Consider the following 24,002-nt stretch of genomic DNA (forward strand, 5'->3'; position numbering starts at 1 on the left):
GTTGCCTGAGTGGCACCTTACCTCCTCCTGGTCATGAGCTGTCATTGTGTTGCATTATGGATTCTTGGCAAAGGATCCTACTTTAGCAATTGCATAAATTCATTTATAAGTGAAAACTGCCTCATGTATGTTTCCAAAATATATTAATATTCATGAAAAAAACGACCTTTTCATGGCTCTGTGGCTGTGAAACTGATTGCGTTGTTGCATATGTAATTCACATATTTAAAATGTTGAATTGTACTGGTACTGGCATATTAGATTTCAATTTGTTGTCCCCTGTTACTATTTTGTTGATACTGTTCTTACTTTGCCCTTTCAATATCTGTGGGCTCTTTTGGTAATTCAGCTGGCTAATTAAGATTCTGGTATTAGGTTAATATTAACATGACTATGTGTTTCTGAAATGAAGATTTGTCCTCTCAAAAAGACTAGTAAAATGTAGGTTGAGGAACCTAATGTTTGTTATTCAACCAAGGTTAATAATTTAAAATAGTATTTGTAGATGTCATTATTGTAAACCTTAGGCACAGGAATAATATTTGGAAGACTATTCAGGCTTCTGCTTGAAATTGTGGGCATTCACAGAAGTAATGTCAAGCTTCACTGGTATTAGTCCATATCTAATGAGGTCAAATAGGCTATTTGTCAGCGCAATAGCGTGCAGTTCCAACACTAAGGTCTTGCTTCATTCCTATTGGACAGTGGCTGGTGGACACTAAGTGCTGAAGAATCTTTTGTTCAAACACAAGAAGCGCGCTGTAAATCAGTCCCGGCATTGCGCAGTGGATATGGATGTGGACGCCTCGTGCGCTCTGATCTTTGGCGCGGAGAGGCTGCACTCAGCGGCGCGCAAGGTGGCCAAATGAATCACCGCCCTCCCGGCTCCTCCAGCGTGCAATGGCTTAACAGAAGAGACATGAGTGTCCGAACGGAGGACAACTTCAGCTTGTGCCAAAGGGCCCTTCAGATCGTTACGGAGCTCTGTCTAGCGGGGCATGTAGATGGGGAGAAATGCTCGGCTATATTTCCCTTGGAGAGCAACATACAAGGTAAAGGGAGCGCAGGTAAATAGGTCAAAAGCAACGTTTTCTTCCTCTCCCTCTCCTTAAAGATTGCATCCCTCTATTGTGTCATGGTTTGGTTTCTCTGGCGTCAACCTGCTGCACAAGGTTGTGTGAGAATGATGAGTTGAAACAGTAAAATGTGTGTTAAGTTAAACTTCAGCTTACTCAACTTTCCCTTTGAAGGGCTGCAATATAATCATATAAAATGCGCGACTAAGTATAGGACTAGAATAACTTCTAGGGGAAAAACATGTTTAAAATGTTTAATAATCCTGGAGAGGTTGTGCTGTGTCCTCACGTCGCTTTGAGCCACGCTCAACAGGTGAAACATCTGTGTCTGCGAAGGGAAAAGACTGCACCTGTTGCAGCATCAGCGTACGCTCGTTGTTCCATGTCATTGTGCTTGGTTCTGGCGTGTGCAATCTGATGGTGTGATAGTCTGATTGTGTGTGACCGATAGCTTGTTGGAAGAGGAGATGTGTTCTCAGTGATCTTGCATTCATTCACTCCACCATGCGCCAACTGACCGGCATGTCTGAGATGAGTCATGCTGTTGGTTACCAGTTCATGTTCTAAACATAGATCCCCTTCTGTCAAATAAACCCAGTGATTTGCTTGATAATGTCTTTATCATTGATTGTAGCCTACTCATCAGTGCCTTTTTCATTTTATGGTAAGGCTTGGATAAGATGTTGAAACAGTTCTAAATTCTACATTCGTTTTTTTTTTTTGTAGAGTTTACCAGAAATAATCATCTATATCGTAACAACATGTCATTATTCCCTCTGGGTTGATGTGAGTTGCATAAAACTGTAGCAGTGTTGTTTCTGCTGCAATAATGTCTCTGATTTTGAGTAAAAGCCTAACAGATGGAAATTCAATTGGTCGGTCAGTCAGTCTGTTAGTTTGTTGCTCTTCTAAACTAAATGGAATTAAATCTGTGATAATTACAACACAGTTACACAATGTATTATATTACTTGATGAAGTGACAACTGCCTAGGCCTACCAGCTTGTGTAATTTCCATAGCTACACTTACATTTGCAAACAAACTCAAATGAATTGTAAATCTCAGCAGTCTAGCATGCCTGTTAAAGATATTAGCCTGAAAAGAAATACATGGTTTTAGTGTCACTTCATATAAAGTGGACTGATTGTTGCCTATAGATCTGGATTCTTGTTTTCACGTAGGCTATGGCTTTGAGATGGTGAACCACAAAGCATGTGTCCTTGTGTTAGTGAATGAGCAACAGGAGAGAGAATAACACGGAGACAGAACACAGCTAAGAACATGACATCATGCAGTGCAATATCAGTGAGAAAGAACATATCTCCTGCACATTGCAATCCACACACAGGCGTATACTGTAAGACTTTATTTATAAGAAATCATACAATTGTGTAACATGCACACAATGGAATGCATAATGCATTTTGGAATAGCCTGTGGTAAATTTTGGTTTGTGCATAAAGCTTTGAACCATTATATATAGTTGCAGAAGAAGGGATTGTGGTTTCTGAAAGTTGATTTGTCAACTTGATCAAATATGGCCATGAAGAGCTATTTGTCTTTCCTGCCCATGTGAATGTCTTGGAATGAAGCTGTATGACTTTCTAACTTCCTCTGATCTTTACCAAACGAGGGCATTTGCAGCCTCCTCTTTTACAGCTTGCTTTCTCTCTTCTCTTTTTTCTCTTCCATGTTTGTCTGTCACGCTCCGTCCATCGCTTGCCCGTCCTCTCTCTCCCTCTGTCTCTCTTTCTATCTGTCACTGTTGATCTCTGTGGTCGCTCGTAGACATCTCTATCAGTCTCCTTGCTGTGGTCGTGGGTTTCTGTGGACTCGCCCTGTTGGTAGTCTCTCTCTTTGTCTTTTGGAAGCTGTGCTGGCCCATCTGGAGGATCAAGGCCCTCTCGTCCCACGTCGACAATGGCCCCCGTGTCGGGCTCCCTGAGGCCCCTCCGCCGGTCCCCCTGCCCGTCACACCCCTCCACAAGGTGGCACCAATGGAGGAGGAGATGAAGCCTGTGCCAGTGGTGAAGGTGAACGGGCGTTGCAGCTCTGTGAAGCTGCTAGAGGCGGCCATGAAGATCAGCCAGACATCCCCGGACATCCCTGCCGAGGTGCAGACGGCTCTCAGGGAGAGGCTTGGCCAGCAGGCCAAGATTCAGAGGCAGACCACCGACCCCACCTCGTCCTCCAGGTAACATTATTGGACCTCTCCCAGAGTAGTGTCCCTGTCACTTTCCTGTCTCCAGGTCTTAACATTCTTTTGGTGTACATTTTTGGTTGCACTGGGTCCAAGGATTTCTGTGTTATGTTATGTCATATGCATGCACAGAGCTGTGCACACCTATAGTGAAGGCAGTGGAGGCTGCTCAGGGGAGGACGGCTCATAATAATGGCTGGAACTGAGCAAATGTAATGGCATCAAACACATGGAAACCATGTGTTTGATGTATTTGATACCATTCCACTTATCCCGCTCGAGCCATTACCACGAACCCGTCCTCCCCATTTAAGGTGCCACCAACCTCCTGTGAGTGAAGATTATGTACAGGTGACATCAAGTGGCAAATGATGACACTTGAACTGTACACATCAAGTATAGCCATGACAAATGTCAATAAGACAGTTCAGGAGAATTTGTGACGAATGACCTTAAAATGGCACAACACGTGCAAACTGGACGCTCAGTAGATGAGCTGAAGGAACATCTCCCATGGTGCTCATCAATGGGGCGACAGCACGCCCCCTTGCTCCTCACACACACAAAAACCCTGTAATCACCCCAGGCCACGTCTTGTGTTGGGCGGGCGTGAGTCACGCTGCCATGGCAACAGCGGTAAGCGACCCCGGTAATGAAACAATCAGCTCCTCTTCTCTTTGTTTTTGGGGACTGTGTTTAAACGAGCGCGTCTGTAATTAGCGCCACCGCAGGTGGAGAACTGATGTGCTGCGAAGCACTTGTCCTACTGAGACCCACTGAGCAGCTGCCCTCCATCTCCTACAGGAAGCCATTATTGACACTTGCTTTAGTTTGTCATTAGGAACGTTGATGCAATTTATCGAGCCTGGCACTTTTCACGAATTACACACTGACGAAGGTGGCAGACAGAGCTAATTAAATAGTGTCTCTCATCACTTTTAGGGTTGAATCTCCCTCAGATGCTTTTGCAAGCTTTTCATCTACGGGAAAAAATAACATAACGAAAGATTCAAAGAAGGGGAGGACTTGTACAGTGGCATGCGAAGGTATTCACCCCCATTGGCATTTTTCCCATTTTGTTGCCTTACAACCTGGAATTAAAATGTATTTTTTGGGGAAATGGAATCATTTGATGTACACAGCATGCCTACCACTTTGAAGATGCAACATATTTTTTATTGTGAAGCAAACAAGAAATAACACAAAAAAAACAGAAAACTTGATCATGCATAACTATTCACCCCTCAAAGTTAATACTTTGTTGAGCCACCTTTTGCAGAAATTACAGCTGCAAGTCTCTTGGGGTATGTCTCCTCAAGTTTGGTACATCTAGCCACTGGGATTTTTGCCCTTTTTTCAAGGCAAAACTGCTCCTTCAAGACGGATGTGTTCCGCTGGTGTACAGCAATCTTTAAGTCATACCACAGATTCTCAATTGGATTGAGGTCTGGGCTTTGGCTAGGCCCCTTAAACCACTCGAGTGTTGATTTAGCAGTATGCTTAGGGTCATTGTCCTGCTGGAAGGTAAACCGCCGTCCCAGTCTCAAATCTCTGGAAGACTGAAACAGGTTTCCCGCAAGAATTTCCCTGTATTTAGCGTAACGTGTTTGCTTATTTTTTTCTTTAAGCAATGGCTTTTTTCTGTCCACTCTTCCGTAAAGCCCAGCTCTGTGGAGTGTACGGCTTAAAGTGGTCCTATGGACAGATACTCCAATCTCCGCTGTGGTGCTTTACAGTTCCTTCAGGGTTATCTTTGGTCTCTTTGTTGCCTCTCTGATTAATGCCCTCCTTGCCTGGTCCGTGAGTTTTGGTGGGCGGCCCTCTCTTGGCAGGTTTGTTGTGGTGCCATAATCTTTCAATTTTTTAATAATGTATTTAATGGTGCTCCGTGGGATGTTCAAAGTTTCAGATATTTTTATAACCCAACCCTGATCTGTACTTCTCCACAACTTTGTCCCTGAGCTGTTTGGAGAGCTCCTTGGTCTTCATGGTGCCGCTTTCTTGGTGGTGCCCCTTGCTTAGTGGTGTTGCAGACTCTGGGGCCTTTCAGAACAGGTGTATATATACTGAGGTCATGTGACAGATCATGTGACACTTAGATTGCACACAGGTGGACTTTATTTAACTAATTATGTAACTTTTGAAGGTAACTGGTTGCGCCAGATCTTATTTAGGGGCTTCATAGCAAAGGGGTGAATACATATGCACGTAGCACTTTTCAATTTTTTTTTACTATTTTGTGTATGTCCATTACATGAAATCCAAATAAAAATCCACATAAATTACAGGTTGTAATGCAGCAAAATAGGAAAAACGCCAAGGGGGATGAATACTTTTGCAAGGCACTGTATGTGATTGAAAACTATGATCAGTAGAGTTGATGGCAGGTCTATCATCATGTTACTGTTTTTCTCTTGAAAGTATGTTTCCCAGTGCTCTCAGAGTAAGACACTTAAAACATTTTACTGCAGTGGGCTAAATCAGGGCCACACAGAGTGTTTTTTGGTAGTCTTATACAAATCTACTTTGAAACAAATATGTACACATCACACAGATGGTTATAGGCTTAAAAAAAATAAGACACCTGTACCATGTCAGATATAGAGTTGAAATGTATTCAATTTGGAGTTTGCATCCCAATTTTACACTTAATATATACATTGTTGAAGACTGAAGTGTAACAAAACTGTTTGACATAGAAAAACCAGATTTTCAGCTGTTTTTTATCATGTTTATTAATTAGGAAATTATGAAAAATAGTAATAACATTTCACCCATGAGGCCACTAGGTCATTTGACTGCAGGAAAGGGCTACGAATATCTAAATATATACAGTGGGGGGAAAAAGTATTTGATCCCCTGCTGATTTTGTACGTTTGCCCACTTACAAAGAAATGATCGTCCTTTAATTTAATGGTAGGTTTATTTGAACAGTAAGAGACAGAATAACAACAACAAAAATCCAGAAAAACGCATGTCAAAAATGTTATAAAATGATTTGCATTTTAATGAGGGAAATAAGTATTTGACCCCTCTGCAAAACATGACTTAGTACTTGGTGGCAAAACCCTTGTTGGCAATCACAGTCAGACGTTTCTTGTAGTTGGCCACCAGGTTTGCACACATCTCAGAAGGGATGTTGTCCCACTCCTCTTTGCAGATCTTCTCCAAGTCATTAAGGTTTCGAGGCTGACGTTTGGCAACTCGAACCTTCAGCTCCCTCCACAAATTGTCTATGGGATTAAGGTCTGGAGACTGGCTAGGCCACTCCAGGACCTTAATGTGCTTCTTCTTGAGCCACTCCTTTGTTGCCTTGGCCGTGTGTTTTGGGTCATTGTCATGCTGGAATACCCATCCACGACCCATTTTCAATGCCCTGGCTGAGGGAAGGATGTTCTCACCCAAGATTTGATGGTACATGGGCCCCGTCCATCGTCCCTTTGATGCGGTGAAGTTGTCCTGTCCCCTTAGCAGAAAAACACCCCCAAAGCATAATGTTTCCACCTCCATGTTTGATGGTGGATATGGTATTCTTGGGGTCATAGGCAGCAATCCTCCTCCTCCAAACACGGCGAGTTGAGTTGATGCCAAAGAGCTCCATTTTGGTCTCATCTGACCACAACACTTTCACCAGTTGTCCTCTGAATCATTCAGATGTTCATTGGCAAACGTCAGACGGGCATGTATATGTATTCTTGAGCAGGGGGACCTTGCGGGCGCTGCAGGATTTCAGTCCTTCACGGCGTAGTGTGTTACCAATTGTTTTCTTGGTGACTATGGTCCCAGCTGCCTTGAGATCATTGACAAGATCCTCCCGTGTAGTTCTGGGCTGATTCCTCACCGTTCTCATGATCATTTCAACCCCACGAGGTGAGATCTTGCATAGAGCCCCAGGCCGAGGGATATTGACAGTTCTTTTGTGTTTCTTCCATTTGCGAATAATCGCACCAACTGTTGTCACCTTCTCACCAAGCTGCTTGGCGATGGTCTTGTAGCTCATTCCAGCCTTGTGTAGGTCTACAATCTTGTCCCTGACATCCTTGGAGAGCTCTTTGGTCTTGGCCATGGTGGAGAGTTTGGAATCTGATTTATTGATTGCTTCTGTGGACAGGTCTCTTTTTTACAGGTGCTCCTGATCTCAGCTCGTTACCTGTATAAAAGACACTTGGGAGCCAGAAATCTTTCTGATTGAGAGGGGGTCAAATACTTATTTCCTTCATTAAAATGCAAATCAATTTATAAAATTTTTGACATGCGTTTTTCTGGATATTTTTGTTGTTATTGTGTCTCTCACTGTTCAAATAAACCTACCATTAAAATTATAGACTGATCCTTTCTTCATCAGTGGGCAAACGTACAAAATCAGCAGGGGATCAAATACTTTTTTCCCCCACTGTATGTATCAGTTCGGCTGAATCTAAAGCACAAATGTTCAATACAAATCATCACAATCACAACACAAGTAAGGACTGCATCTATAGTACACCCAAGTAATTAGGAATAATTTGATGATGATACACTGCATGAAGCATCCATTTTAGGAGACGTGGACAATATATTAATGCGAGACGAGGTGGGAGGAGACGCTTGGTGTCACTCTGGCCTTCAGGGCAAAATGATGAGGATTTGCAACCATGTGACTTGCAGAGCGGGTGATTACCACGGAGAAGAGCAACAGATACATTCTGTTAAAATCGATCCTCTCCAACAGCTACATCAGTATTCACTGCTCATGCATTGTGCAGACACACTCTAAACAAAGGCAAGGGCAAAGTCAGAGAGAGAGAGTCTTGTACAGAATGTACTAGTGTATTCTAATTGTGATTTTCAGACATACCTCCACCAATCTCTGATGAAATGCTACAGAGCAGTATATATCAGTACATCACATCATCATATCTTACATCCATGCACAGCGACAGGTGGTATGAGACTGGAGATTTGTCATGCTGTTTTATTAGTGTACAACATTCTTCCCTACGAGAGATAAAGATTTTTACATTTTCATTGGTTCCTTTTTTACGGGCGGAAACAGAGATCTCGGACACATGCGAGAAGTACCATATTTTGGGGGGCTCCAGAGTGGCGCAGCGGTCTAAGGCACTCTAGCTCAGTGCTAGGGGCTTCACTACAGACCCTGGTTCGATTCCAGGCTGCATCACCACTCACCATGATTGGGTATCGTCTGGGTTAGGGTTTGGCTGGGGTAGGCCTTGATTGTAAATAAGAATGTGTTCTTAACTGACATTTAGCAGATGCTCTTATCCAGAGCAACTTAAAGTAGTGAATGGATACATTCGTGTACTTTTTCTTCATACTAGTCCTCCATGGGATTCAAACTCACAACCCTGGCATTGCAAGCACCATGCTCTACCAACTGAGCCACACAGGCTCAATGTGAGTATTGAGACTGAGAGCCCATCCCTGATCCTATAAGATTGAGAAAGTGGAGGACAGAAAATTGGTTATCTATGGAAGAAAATAATGAATGTGGCTCTGGAGAAGAAGCGTATGTAGGGAGAGGTAGAGAAAGAGTGAATGTCTTTACTGGAGTTGGGATGGCAGGCCTGCTAAAACTGATTCTGGGTCAGGGCTGACACAACAGAGAGGAATCTTTGGGCAAATGTGGATGAAATCCGTCAGCCTCCTCCATTATCAACTCTTCCAGTGAATACTATTCATCCTCTTGGATGCCATTCACTGAATGTTCTAACAACTGTAGGAATCATGGGAGGTTGTAAATTGATGTCCCTTGTCTGAAATAATAGGACTCCCAAAGTATCCTTCACAAAGAACATTGTGTCTTATTATGTCCCAGAAAATATGTTAGAACATGCAAGCACCTCTTCATATGAGGTTTGAATATAATGTGATGTTTTTTTTCATATCCCATATGTGTTGTGTTTCCTAGATTTGTATAATTTGTACCACTACTAACCGTGTCGGATTAATGTGATCTTCTTATTGGCGTCAGTAGGGCGGACAGGGGTTATCAGTTGCTAGGTGACAACCAGGAGAAGTACAGAGCAGTGATTTGCTCAAAGTATGTACATCATTAACAGTACATGGAACTGGGCTCGCAGTATCCCAGGTAATGTTATTTTCCAAAAGAAGTCCTGTGAAAAACAACTCACTCAGTCACGTAGCTTCTGTGCTTCGTAAGAGTTCAACCATAAAGTAACTCCATCACTTGAAACCCAAAGCCAGTAACATCTTTCTCGTTAATGCTGAGAGAATAGCTTAACAACATTAAAGTGTAAAAAAAAAAATCACTAACATTTTCCTATCAACAGTAATGCTAGAACTACAAGATGAAACAAGGAATTGTAAAAACACTTCTGAAGAATAGTAGACTAGTATCATGAACATGAAAAAAGAATAGCAGTCGCACACACAATCATGCATCTTTGTCTTATGGATGCTGTTGGTTTCCAACATTTCAATAAGAGTAAGATTTAATAACTTCTCTCTCCTGAATCACTAACTATGTTTCCTTTAACTGTTTCCTTAGATTTTTTTGGTCTAAGTGGTTGAAGTGTTCACATTATCCATATAGGAAAATTGACGACAGCTTGTATGCCATCCCACCTATCTGTTTCATGTCTCAGGTAGCCCACAAAAGCCAGCATGAATAGAATGCAAGAAATTACTAATATTTGCCGTATTCTCATTTGTCAATGTCACGTCCTGGCCAGTATAAGGGTTAATTAGTATTGTAGTTTGGTCAGGACGTGACAGAGGGTATTTGTTTTATGTGGTTCCGGGGTTTTGGTTTATAGTCTATGTTTATGTATTTCTATGTGTAGTCTGGTGAGTGTGTTTCTATGTTGTGTTGATTGGGGTTGGGACTCTCAGTTGAAGGCAGGTGTTGTCTATCTGCCTTTGATTGAGAGTCCCATATATTAGGGTGTGTTTGTTGTTGTTGTTATTTGTGGGTGATTGTTCTGTGCTCAGCCTTGTGCCTAGTCAGACTGTGGTGTTGTTCGTGGTTTCGGTTTTTTGTTATTTTTGTATGTTCATTTTGAAAGTTATTAAAAATCAAGATGAGCCTACACGTACCTGCTGCGTTTTGGTCCTCCTTCACCGACGACAACCGTGACAGTCAATGTATCGCCAAGGTCCATGCCATGGTGAAATTTGCGCTCATGTAGATAATTGGATGGTGAAACTTCCATCCAGCCAACCAGAAAAACAAGGCGACGCAATTCAGGAATTCTTGAAAGTCAGAAGAATCCTTGTCCTGCAAAGAAACATTATTTGAATAGTTGAAAAGGTAGATTTATCCACCAATATGCATTTACAATGAAATGTGGAATGGAGTTTTATAGTTCTGTGATGACATCACGTGCTGCATATACCTTCGAAATAATTTAGCAAATCATCATTTATTCGAAAAACACAGTTTCCATTATCATTTGCCGCAATAAAGTTAAAAGAAAAATCCACCCTGTCAAACAGATCCAAATGTTGTCGATCTTTAGTACATTTCCATAGCTGCCATTTCCATTACACATCTCAATGTCGTTGTTTTTTTGCGACATTGCTTTTGTCTAATAACCCTGGGTCAATGGAAACCTGCCTATTGAAAGGTACCAGGAACTATAGATGACTGATGTCCTTTTTCAACAGGCACAATTCATTCCGCCGCCATCTGCCTCGCCAGATGAACGTGACAAGTGTGGACTTCAGCATGGACACGCTCCCCATCCGCCAGTCGTCCACTGTAAGCATCGGCCGCATCAAGCCCGAGCTCTACAAGCAGAAGTCTGTGGACTCCGAGGACGGGACCCAGGAGCCGGTGGAGACGTGCGGTAAGCTGAGCTTCTCCCTGCTCTACGACTACGAGGAACAGGCGCTGGTGGTCACGATCCTTAAGGCCCTGGAACTGCCGGCCAAGGACTTCACTGGCACCTCCGACCCTTACGTCAAGATCTACCTGCTGCCAGAGAGGCAGAAGAAGTTCCAGACGCGTGTCTACCGCAAGACGCTCAACCCCACGTTCGACGAGGCCTTCTGCTTCCCCGTGGAGTACGACCAGCTGTGCAACCGCAAACTGCACTTCAGTGTCTACGACTTTGACCGCTTCACCAGCCACGACATGATCGGCGAGGTGGTGGTGGACAACCTCTTCGAGCTTTCCGACCTCTCGAGGGAGGCAGTGGTGTGGAAGGACATTCACGCCGCGACCACGGTGAGTGGGCTGGGCCTCAGCTAGTTGAGATATGTGTAGTACATGGAGGATATCAGTATGTGTGGAGATCATTGGATCAGTAAGTCGTAACTGTTAGTCGCTCTGGATAAGAGCGTCCACTAAATGACTCAAAAATGACTCAATAATGGTGGAGTAGATTTCAGGGTGGAGCTGTGGTCAGTCTGCCGTAGTTAACATTTGCATCATTTCTGATGGGGTCGTGCACTGCACATGATCTGACTTATTTAGGGAAACACTTGACAATGATCTCTCCATTTTCAAGTCTCTGTGAATGATTTGATTGGATGAGGTTTTAAGTCCTGGAATCATCAGCACTGTATCACATGACTGGTAAATTGCATGTGTTGTATAACCCCATTGCCAAGAGCAGTGAATTTACAATCCAAGCACCCACACAACACCTCCAAAAACTGAAGTACACACTGTAGACTTAAATATAGCCATGGGCACAATTCTCCTTTGTTCCTGACCTTTATCCCTTCACTGACATACTTGGGTATGATAGTGCAGTTTTATCTGAGCCCACACACTTCTTACTACTCGGTAGCGTTATCACAGTTTGTTTACTCAACAGCTTCTGTTTATGAATATTATTGTGTGTTTTGGTGGTATTTATTGTGTCTGATGGTCATGGAGATGGATTAATGGTTAATTAATCAGTTGATCTCTGAACGGTATACTGTGGAAAACAGAACAAGAGTGGATTAACTTGAAAGGCAGGTTTAGCTGGGTTTAAAGACTGGGTTCTTAGCCATTGGAGGGGACTGGCTGGGCATTAATGCAGTTAGCCCATGTCAACAGCCATGGTGTTTACTTCAACGAGTAGTTTGTCTCCAGGAAGTTTATACTGTTTGTGTTACACAATGTTTACTGTGTGCTGTGAGGAAATTGCACATTCAAAAGCTCGAGCATCCATACATACATCAAGTTTACTGCTACTTTGACTGTGGTTGATAGTGTTGAACATGAGAGCAACAATTGAGCTCGGCTATTGAATATAATGTGAAACTTCTTTCAAGATTGCCGACAGGACAGAAGAAAAATTAAGCAATTATTGTAAATATTCAAGTATCTATTTTATCTCCCTACATTGTTGTTGATGGTTAGACATATCTTTTGTCTGGTATTCGGTTGTTATTTATGTCTATCTTGGGATCCTTTTATCTCACCTTCCTGCATTGATTTTGTTTATACTGTCTCTGGGCAATTACATTGCCTGAATTGCCGTCCAACAGAGGGGAATGAGGATGAGGATGTTTGAATGGATAATGACTCATAGCAAATGCAGTTTGCCATACATTTTATTTTGACAGTGTTTCATTCCACCTTTTTTAATTTACATTAATGAGAGTCCTTTTAAAAGTGTCATCCTTTATGGAATGTATTTGGCGATGACCATTTATGGTGACTTTACTCATCACTGTCTGACAACAATTAAATGATTATTCTTGAGAGAAACTTGTTTTCCTGATGTTACAGACCTCTATCATGTGCTCTGGTGTACCAAAGTAATGTGTACTTTGTGTTACCTCCTTCCTTGAATTCTCTAAAAAACGAGTGTGCAACTACATATGAACAGAAAAAAACACAAGAAATTCAGAGGTTAGCCTAATTCGAAAAACCCTCTGTGTATGTACACTTCAAGCAATTTTCTATTTAATGTGGAAGCAAAATTGCATGAAAGTAATTTGCCACAACAAATGACATTACATTCAGCTGAAGATTGTATGTATTGTATTTCAGAACCTAATTTCCCTGGGCTAGATTGATGTATTTTTATGCATGTGACCTTTTGTGTCAATAGCATGGGTAGAAACAAGGCAGGGAAATGGGAGGGGGGTCAATGCCAAAAACAACCCCCCCCCCCCGCCTATGAGGGTCACGGTTTGATGAGACGTTGAGTTTTTCCCGCCTTGCAGCTGTTTGTGTGGGTGTCCATGCTGAGATTGACAGTAGGGGACACAAAGGCAGTTGATCCCACAATGGTTAGGTGGGTGGGGGTGGTTCTTTGGAACACACCATGGTTTGGAGGGCTGGGGAGGTATTCACGCTCTGTTATGATGTGCAGAACATCTGCTGAATGGACAGAGGAGCTGGGTTTGGGAAGTCCTATTGGCTGTATGTGAGAGCTTCTAGGACTGGGAAGACATCCTCTGTTTCATATGTTACATTGTTATTGTGAAACTCCTGCATGTCAATACATTGATGACACTGGTAGACTTTGCGCAAACGTATCTCAAGTAAGGATTCTGTCCATGGAGAGCAACTCTTATGCCACTCTTATGCCACCCTTATTCTAAGTGTATTTTTATATGGTGACATTCTGCAAGAATACACAGCTATATTTCTAACTACAGTCTTAGAAAATAAGGTGCTATCTAGAACCTAAAACAGTTATTTGGCTGTCCCCATAGGATAACTCTTTGAAGAACCCTTTTTGGTACCAGGTAGAACCATTTATGTTCCAGGTAGAACCCTACTGGTTTATATGAAACCCAAAAGAGTTTTACCTAGAACCAAATAGGGTTCAACCAGGAACCAATAAGGGTTATCATATGGGGACAGCTAAAGAACCCTTTCGGAACCCTTTTTTGTAAGAGTGTATGTAAACACACTAAACAAACATCAGGGCACTAGTGAGATGCCTCCCAGTCAGTCCTCCTGTGTTCACTGGTTGGCCAATCAAATCTTATCTCTGGAGTGCCACCTTAGGAGACTTTTTTTTTACTCCGATTAGGTATCAGTACAAGCACACCACGTCAGTACATCAAGTAATGTTCTTCTCTTTCAAGACTACAGTAGTGCTCCAGTCTAAACTAATCAATAAACTCATTGTATTGAGGTGATTCCTCAAGACACTAGAACCAAAAAAGACCATTACTTTGGGGATTTTCACGAAATATAATCCATAGAATTGGTCCTTTGGAGGAAGAACTGTTGACATATTTGACATTTGTATCAGGTTGTTAGCTAGCTAGCTAATGAGGTAACATGACTGAACAAGGTGCTAACAGTCTGTGAGTAGTTTAAGAATGACCCACAACATCTGCCCAGGTGTTGCCGACGCATGCCAGATCATTCAATGTCGCACCGGTAATATGGGTCAAAACATTTGAATGGTTTGGGCTAGACAAAAACAGTTTTCGCTGTAGTAATGGTTCAACCAACACAGTCACAAATATCTAGGGCACTCGGAAACAGCGGAACAGCGAAGCCTAATCATTACAACAATTATTATCTGGCGGATTTTTTTCGAGGCGCACCGGGGCTCCCAAATTAAAATTAGCACAGCAAAATATTTAGAAGTGGTAGCGCTTTAAAACCCTGAATGTGACCAATCACAGTCCTCATTTTACTCATATTTTTGTACATCCTGCGAAATCACTAGCCGAGGGCGACCATTTTGAATACACATTCACTCTGCTGGTAATGCTTACAAATTAGATTTGTTCTAGTTTCGTGATGAATCACCCATTGTAAGAAAATCTATATGTTCTTTCTCAGTTTTGAGGACACCTCTGGGTGTTCATACTTTGTCTAAAGCAATTTGGGCTAATTGCTTTCTTAAAAGAGTTATTCTACAGCAACAGTGCCCTTTCCTTGATGCAGTGTTCTCCTTGTCTTTCTCCAGGAGAGTGTGGATCTAGGCGAGATCATGTACTCTCTATGCTACCTGCCCACAGCAGGACGGATGACACTGACCGTCATCAAGTGCCGGAACCTCAAAGCCATGGATATCACTGGCTCCTCAGGTAACAACCACAGCAACAATACAAAACTTGCAGCCATTTAGGCTGGGCTTTAAAACATGATGGTTCTCTGAATAACAATGAGGGACGACTGTAAAGCTCTAAAGGAGCAAGCAATGAATCAGAAGGCATAGTTACGTGAGGCAACATGCTGTGCCTTAGATAAGAGTAGGCAGGAAAATACTTATTTCATGTGTTTTCACTGTTTGTGGTGAAATTGTAATAGAAGATACATTTGACTTACCTTGTCAAAAAAATATCACTGAAATAATTCAATTTTGCCATCAATAGCTGTGCGTGGATAAAATCACTGAGCAAGCCATGCCAGTAAAAAAGCCGTATGGCAACCTATGCTGTGATAATTGCATTGTTTGCTCTATAACCCATTCATTCATACACCACCATGATATACAAAAGGCCGTGACAACAGTCACACAGTGGCGGAAAAAAATCAACTACACATATGTTAGTTTCATCATAAAACCGGAGAGCAACATCTGTCCGGTGAAGTCCACAAAGCAAATATTGCATGTAACAAACAGTTCTATCACCTGCAGCATGATCAAGCAACTTAATGTTTTCGACAGTTATGAAACAACTAGTGATTTAGAACCACGGAGTTACCGCAAGTCAGCACAAAGACAACGGGAGCACTGGCTCCGCTGTTCCAGCACCATTTACACTGAAACATTTAAATATCATCCAATCAACAAGGCTATATATGCTTAGTTTAATATTAGTTTAATATACTGAAAACCAACTTAAAGATACCAAAAACAATTTAGTCCAATCAATGTTGCTAAATATCATGTAGCAGTCCATGGTATGGATTTCTGTCTGTGTGTGTGTGTGTACATGCATGTGCGCGCAAGTTAAACAAAACATTTTGACTCACCCTACTTGTAGACTAGTTGAACGCCAATTAGGGTTGATTGGCAGGAACCCGGTTACCAAGATTTACCGCCCAAGGATGGAACATTTATTCTCAGGATGGAACATTTGAAAAATACAGAGAAAATATGCAACCCTAACTCCAATGCCATCCTCCTCTCTTTCATGTTGGCAAAATGGTCTATGGCTCTGTCATAAAGTACACTTTTAATTTTTGTTGTCATAGGCTACCTAGCTAAAATGCTTGCTAGCCTAACTTCCTAGCATTGGCAACAATGAACCAGCTAAGTTAGCTAGCTAGTTAACCTGAGCCTACTAGGCTACATATTGAACTTCAGTAGTCTCAGGTCAGTGGCACAACGTATTCATTTATAGTTAGATCAAAATCGCCTTCATAATCAGTGGCCTGTACAGAGTCCAAATCCCCATCTCCCCAACATGTTATAGTCTTTTGGTCCAGACAGCATCAGAAACATGGGCTACACATACTGAGACAGAGAGGTGCTGTTTTCCTATCTCGGATGATTTCTCCAAAATTATGAAAACACAGAGAGAGACGAAAGATAAATGATTTATATATTTCTTTTTTTATTGGTCAAATATTTGGGGAAGCCTGGCTTCCCTTCGGATCCATGAATACACCCCACTGGTTGCCTTCACCTGCAATCTACATGACTGACTTCATGGAGATGCTATTTGTGGCACACAGATCCCTATGTAAAGGTTTCCCTGCTCTGTGATGGACGGAGGCTGAAGAAGCGGAAAACTACCACCAAGAAAAGCACACTGAACCCGGTGTACAACGAGGCCATCATTTTTGACATCCCCCCAGAGAACGTGGAACAGGTCAGCCTGTCCATCATGGTGATGGACTATGACCGGTGAGTGAAACCATACAACACAACACCCACAATTCAACACATATGGTGGTTATAAGCATGCTTGTACAGTACACACATACACTGAGTATATAAAACATTAACAACACCTGGTCTTTCCAACACATAGACTGATCAGGTGAATCCAGGTGAAAGCTATGATCTCTTATTGATGTCACTTGTTAAATCCACTTCAATCAGTGTAGATCAAGGGGAATAGACAGCTTAAAGGATTGTTAAGCCTTGAGACAATTTGTATTTTATTTATTTCACCTTTATTTAACCAGGTAGGCAAGTTGAGAACAAGTTCTCATTTACAATTGCGACCTGGCCAAGATAAAGCAAAGCAGTTTGACACATACAACAACACAGAGTTACACATGGAGTAAAACAAACATACAGTCAATAATACAGTAGAAAAATAAGTCTATATACAGTGTGAGCAAATGAGGTGAGATAAGGGAGGTAAAGGCAAAAAAGGCCATGGTGGCGAAGCACACACAATATAGCAAGTAAAACACTGAAATGGTAGATTTGCAGTGGAAGAAAGTGCAAAGTAGAAATAGAAATAATGGGGTGCAAAGGAGCAAAATAAATAAATAAATACAGTAGGGGAAGAGGTAGTTGTTTGGGCTAAATTATAGATGGGCTATGTACAGGTGCAGGAATCTGTGAGCTGCTCTGGCAGCTGGTGCTTAAAGCTAGTGAGGGAGATAAGTGTTTACAGTTTCAGAGATTTTTGTAGTTCGTTCCAGTCATTGGCAGCAGAGAACTGGAAGGAGAGGCGGCCGAAGGAGGAATTGGCTTTGGGGGTGACCAGTGAGATATACCTGCTGGAGCGCGTGCTACAGGTGGGTGCTGCTATGGTGACCAGCAAGCTGAGATAAGGGGGGACTTTACCTAGCAGGGTCTTGTAGATGACCTGGAGCCAGTGAGTTTGGCGACGAGTATGGAGCGAGGGCCAGCCAACGAGAGCGTACAGGTCGCAGTGGTGGGTAGCATTTGGGGCGTTGGTGACAAAACGGATGGCACTGTGATAGACTGCATCCAATTTATTGAGTAGGGTATTGGAGGCTATTTTGTAAATTACATCGCCGAAGTCGAGGATCGGTAGGATGGTCAGTTTTACGAGGGTATGTTTGGCAGCATAAGTGAAGGATGCTTTGATGCGAAATAGGAAGCCAATTCTAGATTTAACTTTGGATTGGAGATGTTTGATGTAAGTCTGGAAGGAGCGTTTACAGTCTAACCAGACACCTAGGTATTTGTAGTTGTCCACATATTCTAAATCAGAACCGTCCAGAGTAGTGATGCTGGACGGGCAGGCAGGTGCAGGCAGCGATCGGTTGAAGAGCATGCATTTAGTTTTACTTGTATTTAAGAGCAGTTGGAGACCACGGAAGGAGTGGCATTGAATGGTGTGTATGGCATTGAAGTGTATGGCATTAAAGCTCGTCTGGAGGGTTGTTAACACAGTGTCCAAAGAAGGGCCAGAAGTATACAGAATGGTGTTGTCTGTGTAGAGGTGGATCAGAGACTCACCAGCGGCAAGAGCGACATCATTGATGTATACAGAGAAGAGAGTCGGCCTAAGAATTGAACCCTGTGGCACCCCCATAGAGACTGCCAGAGGTCCGGACAACAGGCCCTCCGATTTGACACACTGAACTCTATCAGAGAAGTAGTTGAGAAATCATTTGAGAAACCAAGACTATTGAGTCTGCCGATGAGGATGTGGTGATTGACAGAGTCGAAAGCCTTGGCCAGGTCAATTAATATGGCTGCACAGTATTGTTTCTTATCGATGGCGGTTAAGATATCATTTAGGACCTTGAGCGTGGCTGAGGTGCACCCATGACCAGCTCTGAAACCAGATTGCATAGCGGAGAAGGTGTGGTGGGATTCGAAATGGTCGGTAATCTGTTTGTTGACTTGGCTTTCGAAGACCTTAGAAAGGCAGGGTAGGATAGATATAGGTCTGTAGCAGTTTGGGTCAAGAGTGTCCCCCCCTTTGAAGAGGGGGATGACCGCAGCTGCTTTCCAATCTTTGGGAATCTCAAACGACACGAAAGAGAGGTTGAACAAGCTAGTAATAGGGTTTGCAACAATTTCGGCAGATCATTTTAGAAAGAAAGGGTCCAGATTGTCTAGCCCGGCTGATTTGTAGGTGTCCAGATTTTGCAGCTCTTTCAGAACATCAGCTGACTGGATTTGTGAGAAGGAGAAATGGGGAAGGCTTGGGCGAGGTGCACGGGGGCTGTTCGATGCTAATGCAGAACGCCACAGGATGTTTTTGTGTTGGTTAAGGGCAGTCAGGTCTGGAGAGAACCAAGGGCTATATCTGTTCCTGGTTCTACATTTCTTGAATGTGGCATGCTTATTTAAGATGGTGAGGAAGGCATTTAAAAAAAATAACCAGGCATCCTCTACTGACGGGATGAGGTCAATATCCTTCAGGAAACCCGGGCCAGGTTGATTAGAAAGGCCTGCTCGCTGAAGTGTTTCAGGGAGCGTTTGACAGTGATGAGTGGAGGTCATTTGACCGCTGACCCATTACGGATGCAGGCAATGAGGCAGTGATCGCTGAGATCTTGGTTGAAAACAGCAGAGGTCTATTTAGAGGGCAAGTTGTGTAGGATGATATCTATGAGGGTGCCCGTGTTTACGGCTGTGGGGTGGTACCTGGTAGGTTCATTGATCATTTGTGTGAGATTGAGGGCATCAAGCTTAGATTGTAGGATGGCTGGGGTGTTAAGCATGTCCCAGTTTAGGTCACCTAGCAGCACGAGCTCTGAAGATAGATGGGGGGCAATCAGTTCACATATGGTGTCCAGAGCACAGCTGGGGGCAGAGGGTGGTCTATAGCAGGCGGCAACGGTGAGAGACTTGTTTTTAGAGAGGTGGATTTTTAAAAGTAGAAGTTTAAATTGTTCGGGTACAGACCTGGATAGTAGGATAGAACTCTGCAGGCTCTCTCTGCAGTAGATTGCAACACCGCCCCCTTTGGCCGTTCTATCTTGTCTGAAAATGTTGTCGGTAGGGATGGAGATTTCAGAGTTTTTGGTGGTCTTCCTAACCCAGGATTCAGACACGGCTAGGACATCCGGGTTGGCAGAGTGTGCTAAAGCAGTGAATAAAACAAACTTAGGGAGGAGGCTTCTAATGTTAACATGCATGAAACCAAGGCTATTACAGTTACAGAAGTCATCAAAAGAGAGCGCCTGGGGAATAGGAGTGGAGCTAGGCACTGCAGGGCCTGGATTCACCTCTACATCGCCAGAGGAACAGAGGAGGAGTAGGTTAAGGGTACTGCTGAAAGCTATGAGAATTGGTCGTCTAGGACGTCCGGAACAGAGAGTAAAAGGAGCAGGTTTCTGGGGGCGATAAAATAGCTTCAAGGTATAATGTACAGACAAAGGTATGGTAGGATGTGAATACAGTGGAGGTAAACCTAGGCATTGAATGATGATGAGAGAGATATTGTCTCTAGAAACATCATTGAAACCAGGTGATGTCATCGCATGTGTGGGTGGTGGAACTGAAAGGTTGGATAAGGTATAATGAGCAGGGCTAGAGGCTCTACAGTGAAATAAGCCAATAAACACTAACCAGAACAGCAATGGACAAGGCATACTGACATTAAGGAGAGGCATGCTTAGCCGAGTGATCATAAGGGTCCAGTGAGTAATGAGGTTGGTTGGGGTCACTGCGATTCAGACAGCAAGCCGGCCATGGGTAGCAAGCTGGCAGAAGATGGTCTGTTTTTTTTTAGACATGGATGTGTGCCATTTAGAGGGTGAAAAGGCAAGGCAAAAGATTTAAGTGCATTTGAACAGGGTATGGTAGTAGGTGCCAGGCGCACCGGTTTGTGTTAAGAACTGCAATGCTGCTGGGTTTTTCACTCTCAACATTTTCCTGTGTGTATCAAGTATGGTCCACCACCCAATGGACATCCAGCCAACTTGACATAACTGTGAGAAACATTGGAGTGAACATGGGCCAGCATGCCTGTGGAACGCTTTTGACACTTTTTAGAGTCCCTGGCGAATTGAGGCTGTTCTGAGTGCAAAAGAGGGGGAGGGGGGTTGCAACTCAATATTAAGGTGTTCTTAATGTTTGGTATACTCAGTGTATATAGTCAACAAACAAGTACTATTTTTGTACATTTGCATCAAAGGAGGAAGGAAGAATGAGTAAGGTTCTAACTTTGAGTTGAACTTGATCTGAGGTGAACTTCATCAACAGAACTTTTCACTCAAATCCTGCAAGCGTCGCTACACAATATAATCATGACCACTTTCCAGAATGCTCAGGAGCCACATAATTCACTGTAATTACCAAACCTAGGTTTAGAATTATTTCATCAAACTAGCACTCAGCTTTTAGGTGTCATATATTTTTTTGTGCACTCAAGATATTGTGTATGTGTGTGTGTGCGTAATGTCCACAGGGTGGGCCACAACGAGGTGATAGGTGTGTGTCGGACGGGGCCAGATGCTGAAGGCCTGGGGAGGTACCACTGGAACGAGATGCTGGCCTACCCACGCAAGCCCATTACGCACTGGCATGCCCTGGGAGAGGTAGAGGACTGTTCGTTTTTTTCCTTCAAAGTAAGAGGAGGTGCAAGTCAATTGCAGGACTTTCCAGAGCTCCCACAATGCTTCGCTGCATCACTCTGGTTTTCTGAGAGAGCAGATAAAGCCAGAGGTTTTGCAGCCAATCATAGAGCTTGGGGAAATAACCCTGTCAATTTCAACAGAGATGTGTAATAGTGCAGCATGACAAAGATGCAAGGATGTTGTCTGTACTAGAACAAAGACCAATTTGATTCTAGAAACTTAAGGGCTAGTTTGAACTAGAAGCATTTAAAGTAATTGGAGAGTTGGTGCCTTGATATCCACCCAGGATGGTTGGATGGGGGCACTGGCTCAATTTTTATGGTGTATTCCCATAACTGGAGACCACATATTAGAGTGGTGGGCCATTCCTTTTCCTTACTCTTCAGGAGTAGTAGAGAATGGAAGTTTTAATAGCACAATCTATAAACAATCTATGAACACAAGACGATATCCTTGAAAAATGCATGAATCATTCCGATCTTTATTTTCCGGAGAAATCCTTATTGACAGAAGAGTAGTTGAATTTAGACCCATCGGTTGCATAGGGGAAATACTTCCCCTTGTGGTTGTGCATTCAACAAAGAGCCGTGTCATTCTATTTAGCTTGAACAAAGAAACAAGAATTGGAGGAATACTCGGCCTATAACATGGCGTTCCTCGATATCTAAAATACCTGTAGGATAAAAATCTATTGTTAATGCTTTCTTGAATCCAGGTACTTTAGAAAATTGATATTTAAACACAAACCAACAGCAGCTTTGGAGACCTAGCCAACTCTTGTTGAACTAACCCTTGTTAATTGTCTGTTTTGTCCACAGTGGCCAGGAAGAGCGACAAGCTTTGAGAGCCAGGGGTCTTGTCCTTCCCCCAAACCTCCACAAACTCCATAGGAAATGCAAATGGAGCCATATGACCTGATAGCAGATTAACAAGATGTGTACAGCTGTAGTAACCACAATTCTGTCACTTAAAGACAGAAATGTCCAGTGCCAATGTCGACTCGTCCAGATGACAGCATTATACACTACCTTTCAAAAGTTTGGGGTCACTTAGAAATTGCCTGTTTTTTTAAAGAAAAGCACATTTTTTGCCCATTAAAATAACATCAAATTGATCAGAAATACAGTGTAGACATTGTTCATGTTGTAAATGACTATTGTAGCTGGAAACGGCTGATTTTTAATGGAAGATCTACATAGGCGTACAGAGGCCCATTATCAGCAACCATCACGCCTGTATTCCAATGGCACGTTGTGTTAGCTAATCCAAGTTTATCATTTTAAAAGGCTTCATTAAATAGTGCCCGCAAAACACCAGTCTCAACGTCAACAGTGAAGAGGTGACTCCGGGATGCTGGCCTTCTAGGCAGAGTTCCTCTGTCCAGTGTCTGTGTTCTTTTGCCCATCTTAATGTTTTATTTTTATTGGCCAGTCTGAGATATGGCTTTTTCTTTTCAACTCTGCCTAGAAGGCCAGCATCCCAGAGTCGCCTCTTCACTGCTGACGTTGAGACTGGTGTTTTGCGGGTACTATTTAATGAAGCTGCCAGTTGAGGACTTGTGAGGCGTCTGTTTTTCAAACTAGACACTTAAATGTACTTGTCCTCTTGCTCAGTTGGCCCCGGGACCTCCCACTCCTCTTTCTATTCTGGTTAGAGCCAGTTTGCGCAGTTCTGTGAAGGGAGTAGTACACAGAGTTGTACGAGATTGTCACAGGCGTCGATGAACGGTGGCCAAAATGCAGCGGTATAGTGCTCATCTTTCTTCTTTATTTGAAAGAACACTCAAAACAAAATAAGCAGACGACGAAACAGTTCCATAAGGCACACAGGCTATACAGAAAATAACCACCCACAAGAACACAGGGAAAAACAGGCTGCCTAAGTATGGCCTCCAATCAGAGACAACGAAAGACACCTGCCTCTGATTGGAAGCCATACCTGGCCACACATAGAAAAAGAAACATAGAAATAGAAAACTAGAACCAAAATCCCCTAGAACCAAAAAAAAAAAAAACACACAAAACAAACACCCCTGCCACGCCCTGACCATACTACAATTACAAATGACCCCTTTACTGGTCAGGACGTGACAGTACTCCCCCCCCCGCCCCAAAAGGTGCAGACCCCGACTGCACCTCCAAAACAAAAAAAAACACAAAACCAACCCCAAACCTAAAGGGAGGGAAGGGAGGGTGGCCACCGTCAACGACGGTTCCTGTGCTACAACCCCCCTTCGCCAATCCTCCCATTACGGAGGTGGCTCAGGCTCTGGGCGTAGCTCCTGTTCCAAAGACTCTGGGCTGAGAGGCGTCGCTGGAGGCCCCGGGCTGAGAGGCGTCGCTGGAGGCCCCGGGCTGAGGGGCGTCGCTGGAGGCC

General features: G+C 43.1%; 1 protein-coding gene across 2 annotated transcripts; it reads left to right on the top strand.

Annotated features, from left to right (window-relative positions):
- Positions 1-775: 775 nt before the first annotated feature.
- Positions 776-22,675, top strand: LOC115197931 (synaptotagmin-10-like). Of its 2 annotated transcripts, none has more exons than XM_029759608.1 (7): positions 776-1,052; positions 2,866-3,271; positions 10,907-11,468; positions 15,121-15,241; positions 16,839-17,010; positions 21,458-21,617; positions 22,445-22,675. In XM_029759608.1, exons 1-7 carry the CDS (start codon positions 866-868, stop codon positions 22,514-22,516), a joined length of 1,680 nt encoding a protein of 559 aa, XP_029615468.1. In that variant the 5' UTR covers positions 776-865; the 3' UTR covers positions 22,517-22,675. The 2 variants fall into 2 exon arrangements, with proteins under 2 accessions (XP_029615468.1, XP_029615469.1); XM_029759609.1 differs by having other exon boundaries at positions 21,458-21,587.
- The last annotated feature ends 1,327 nt before the right edge of the window (positions 22,676-24,002 follow it).

The sequence above is a fragment of the Salmo trutta genome, chromosome 8 (genome assembly GCF_901001165.1).
Source record: "Salmo trutta chromosome 8, fSalTru1.1, whole genome shotgun sequence".
NCBI classification, from domain to species: Eukaryota; Metazoa; Chordata; class Actinopteri; order Salmoniformes; family Salmonidae; genus Salmo; species Salmo trutta.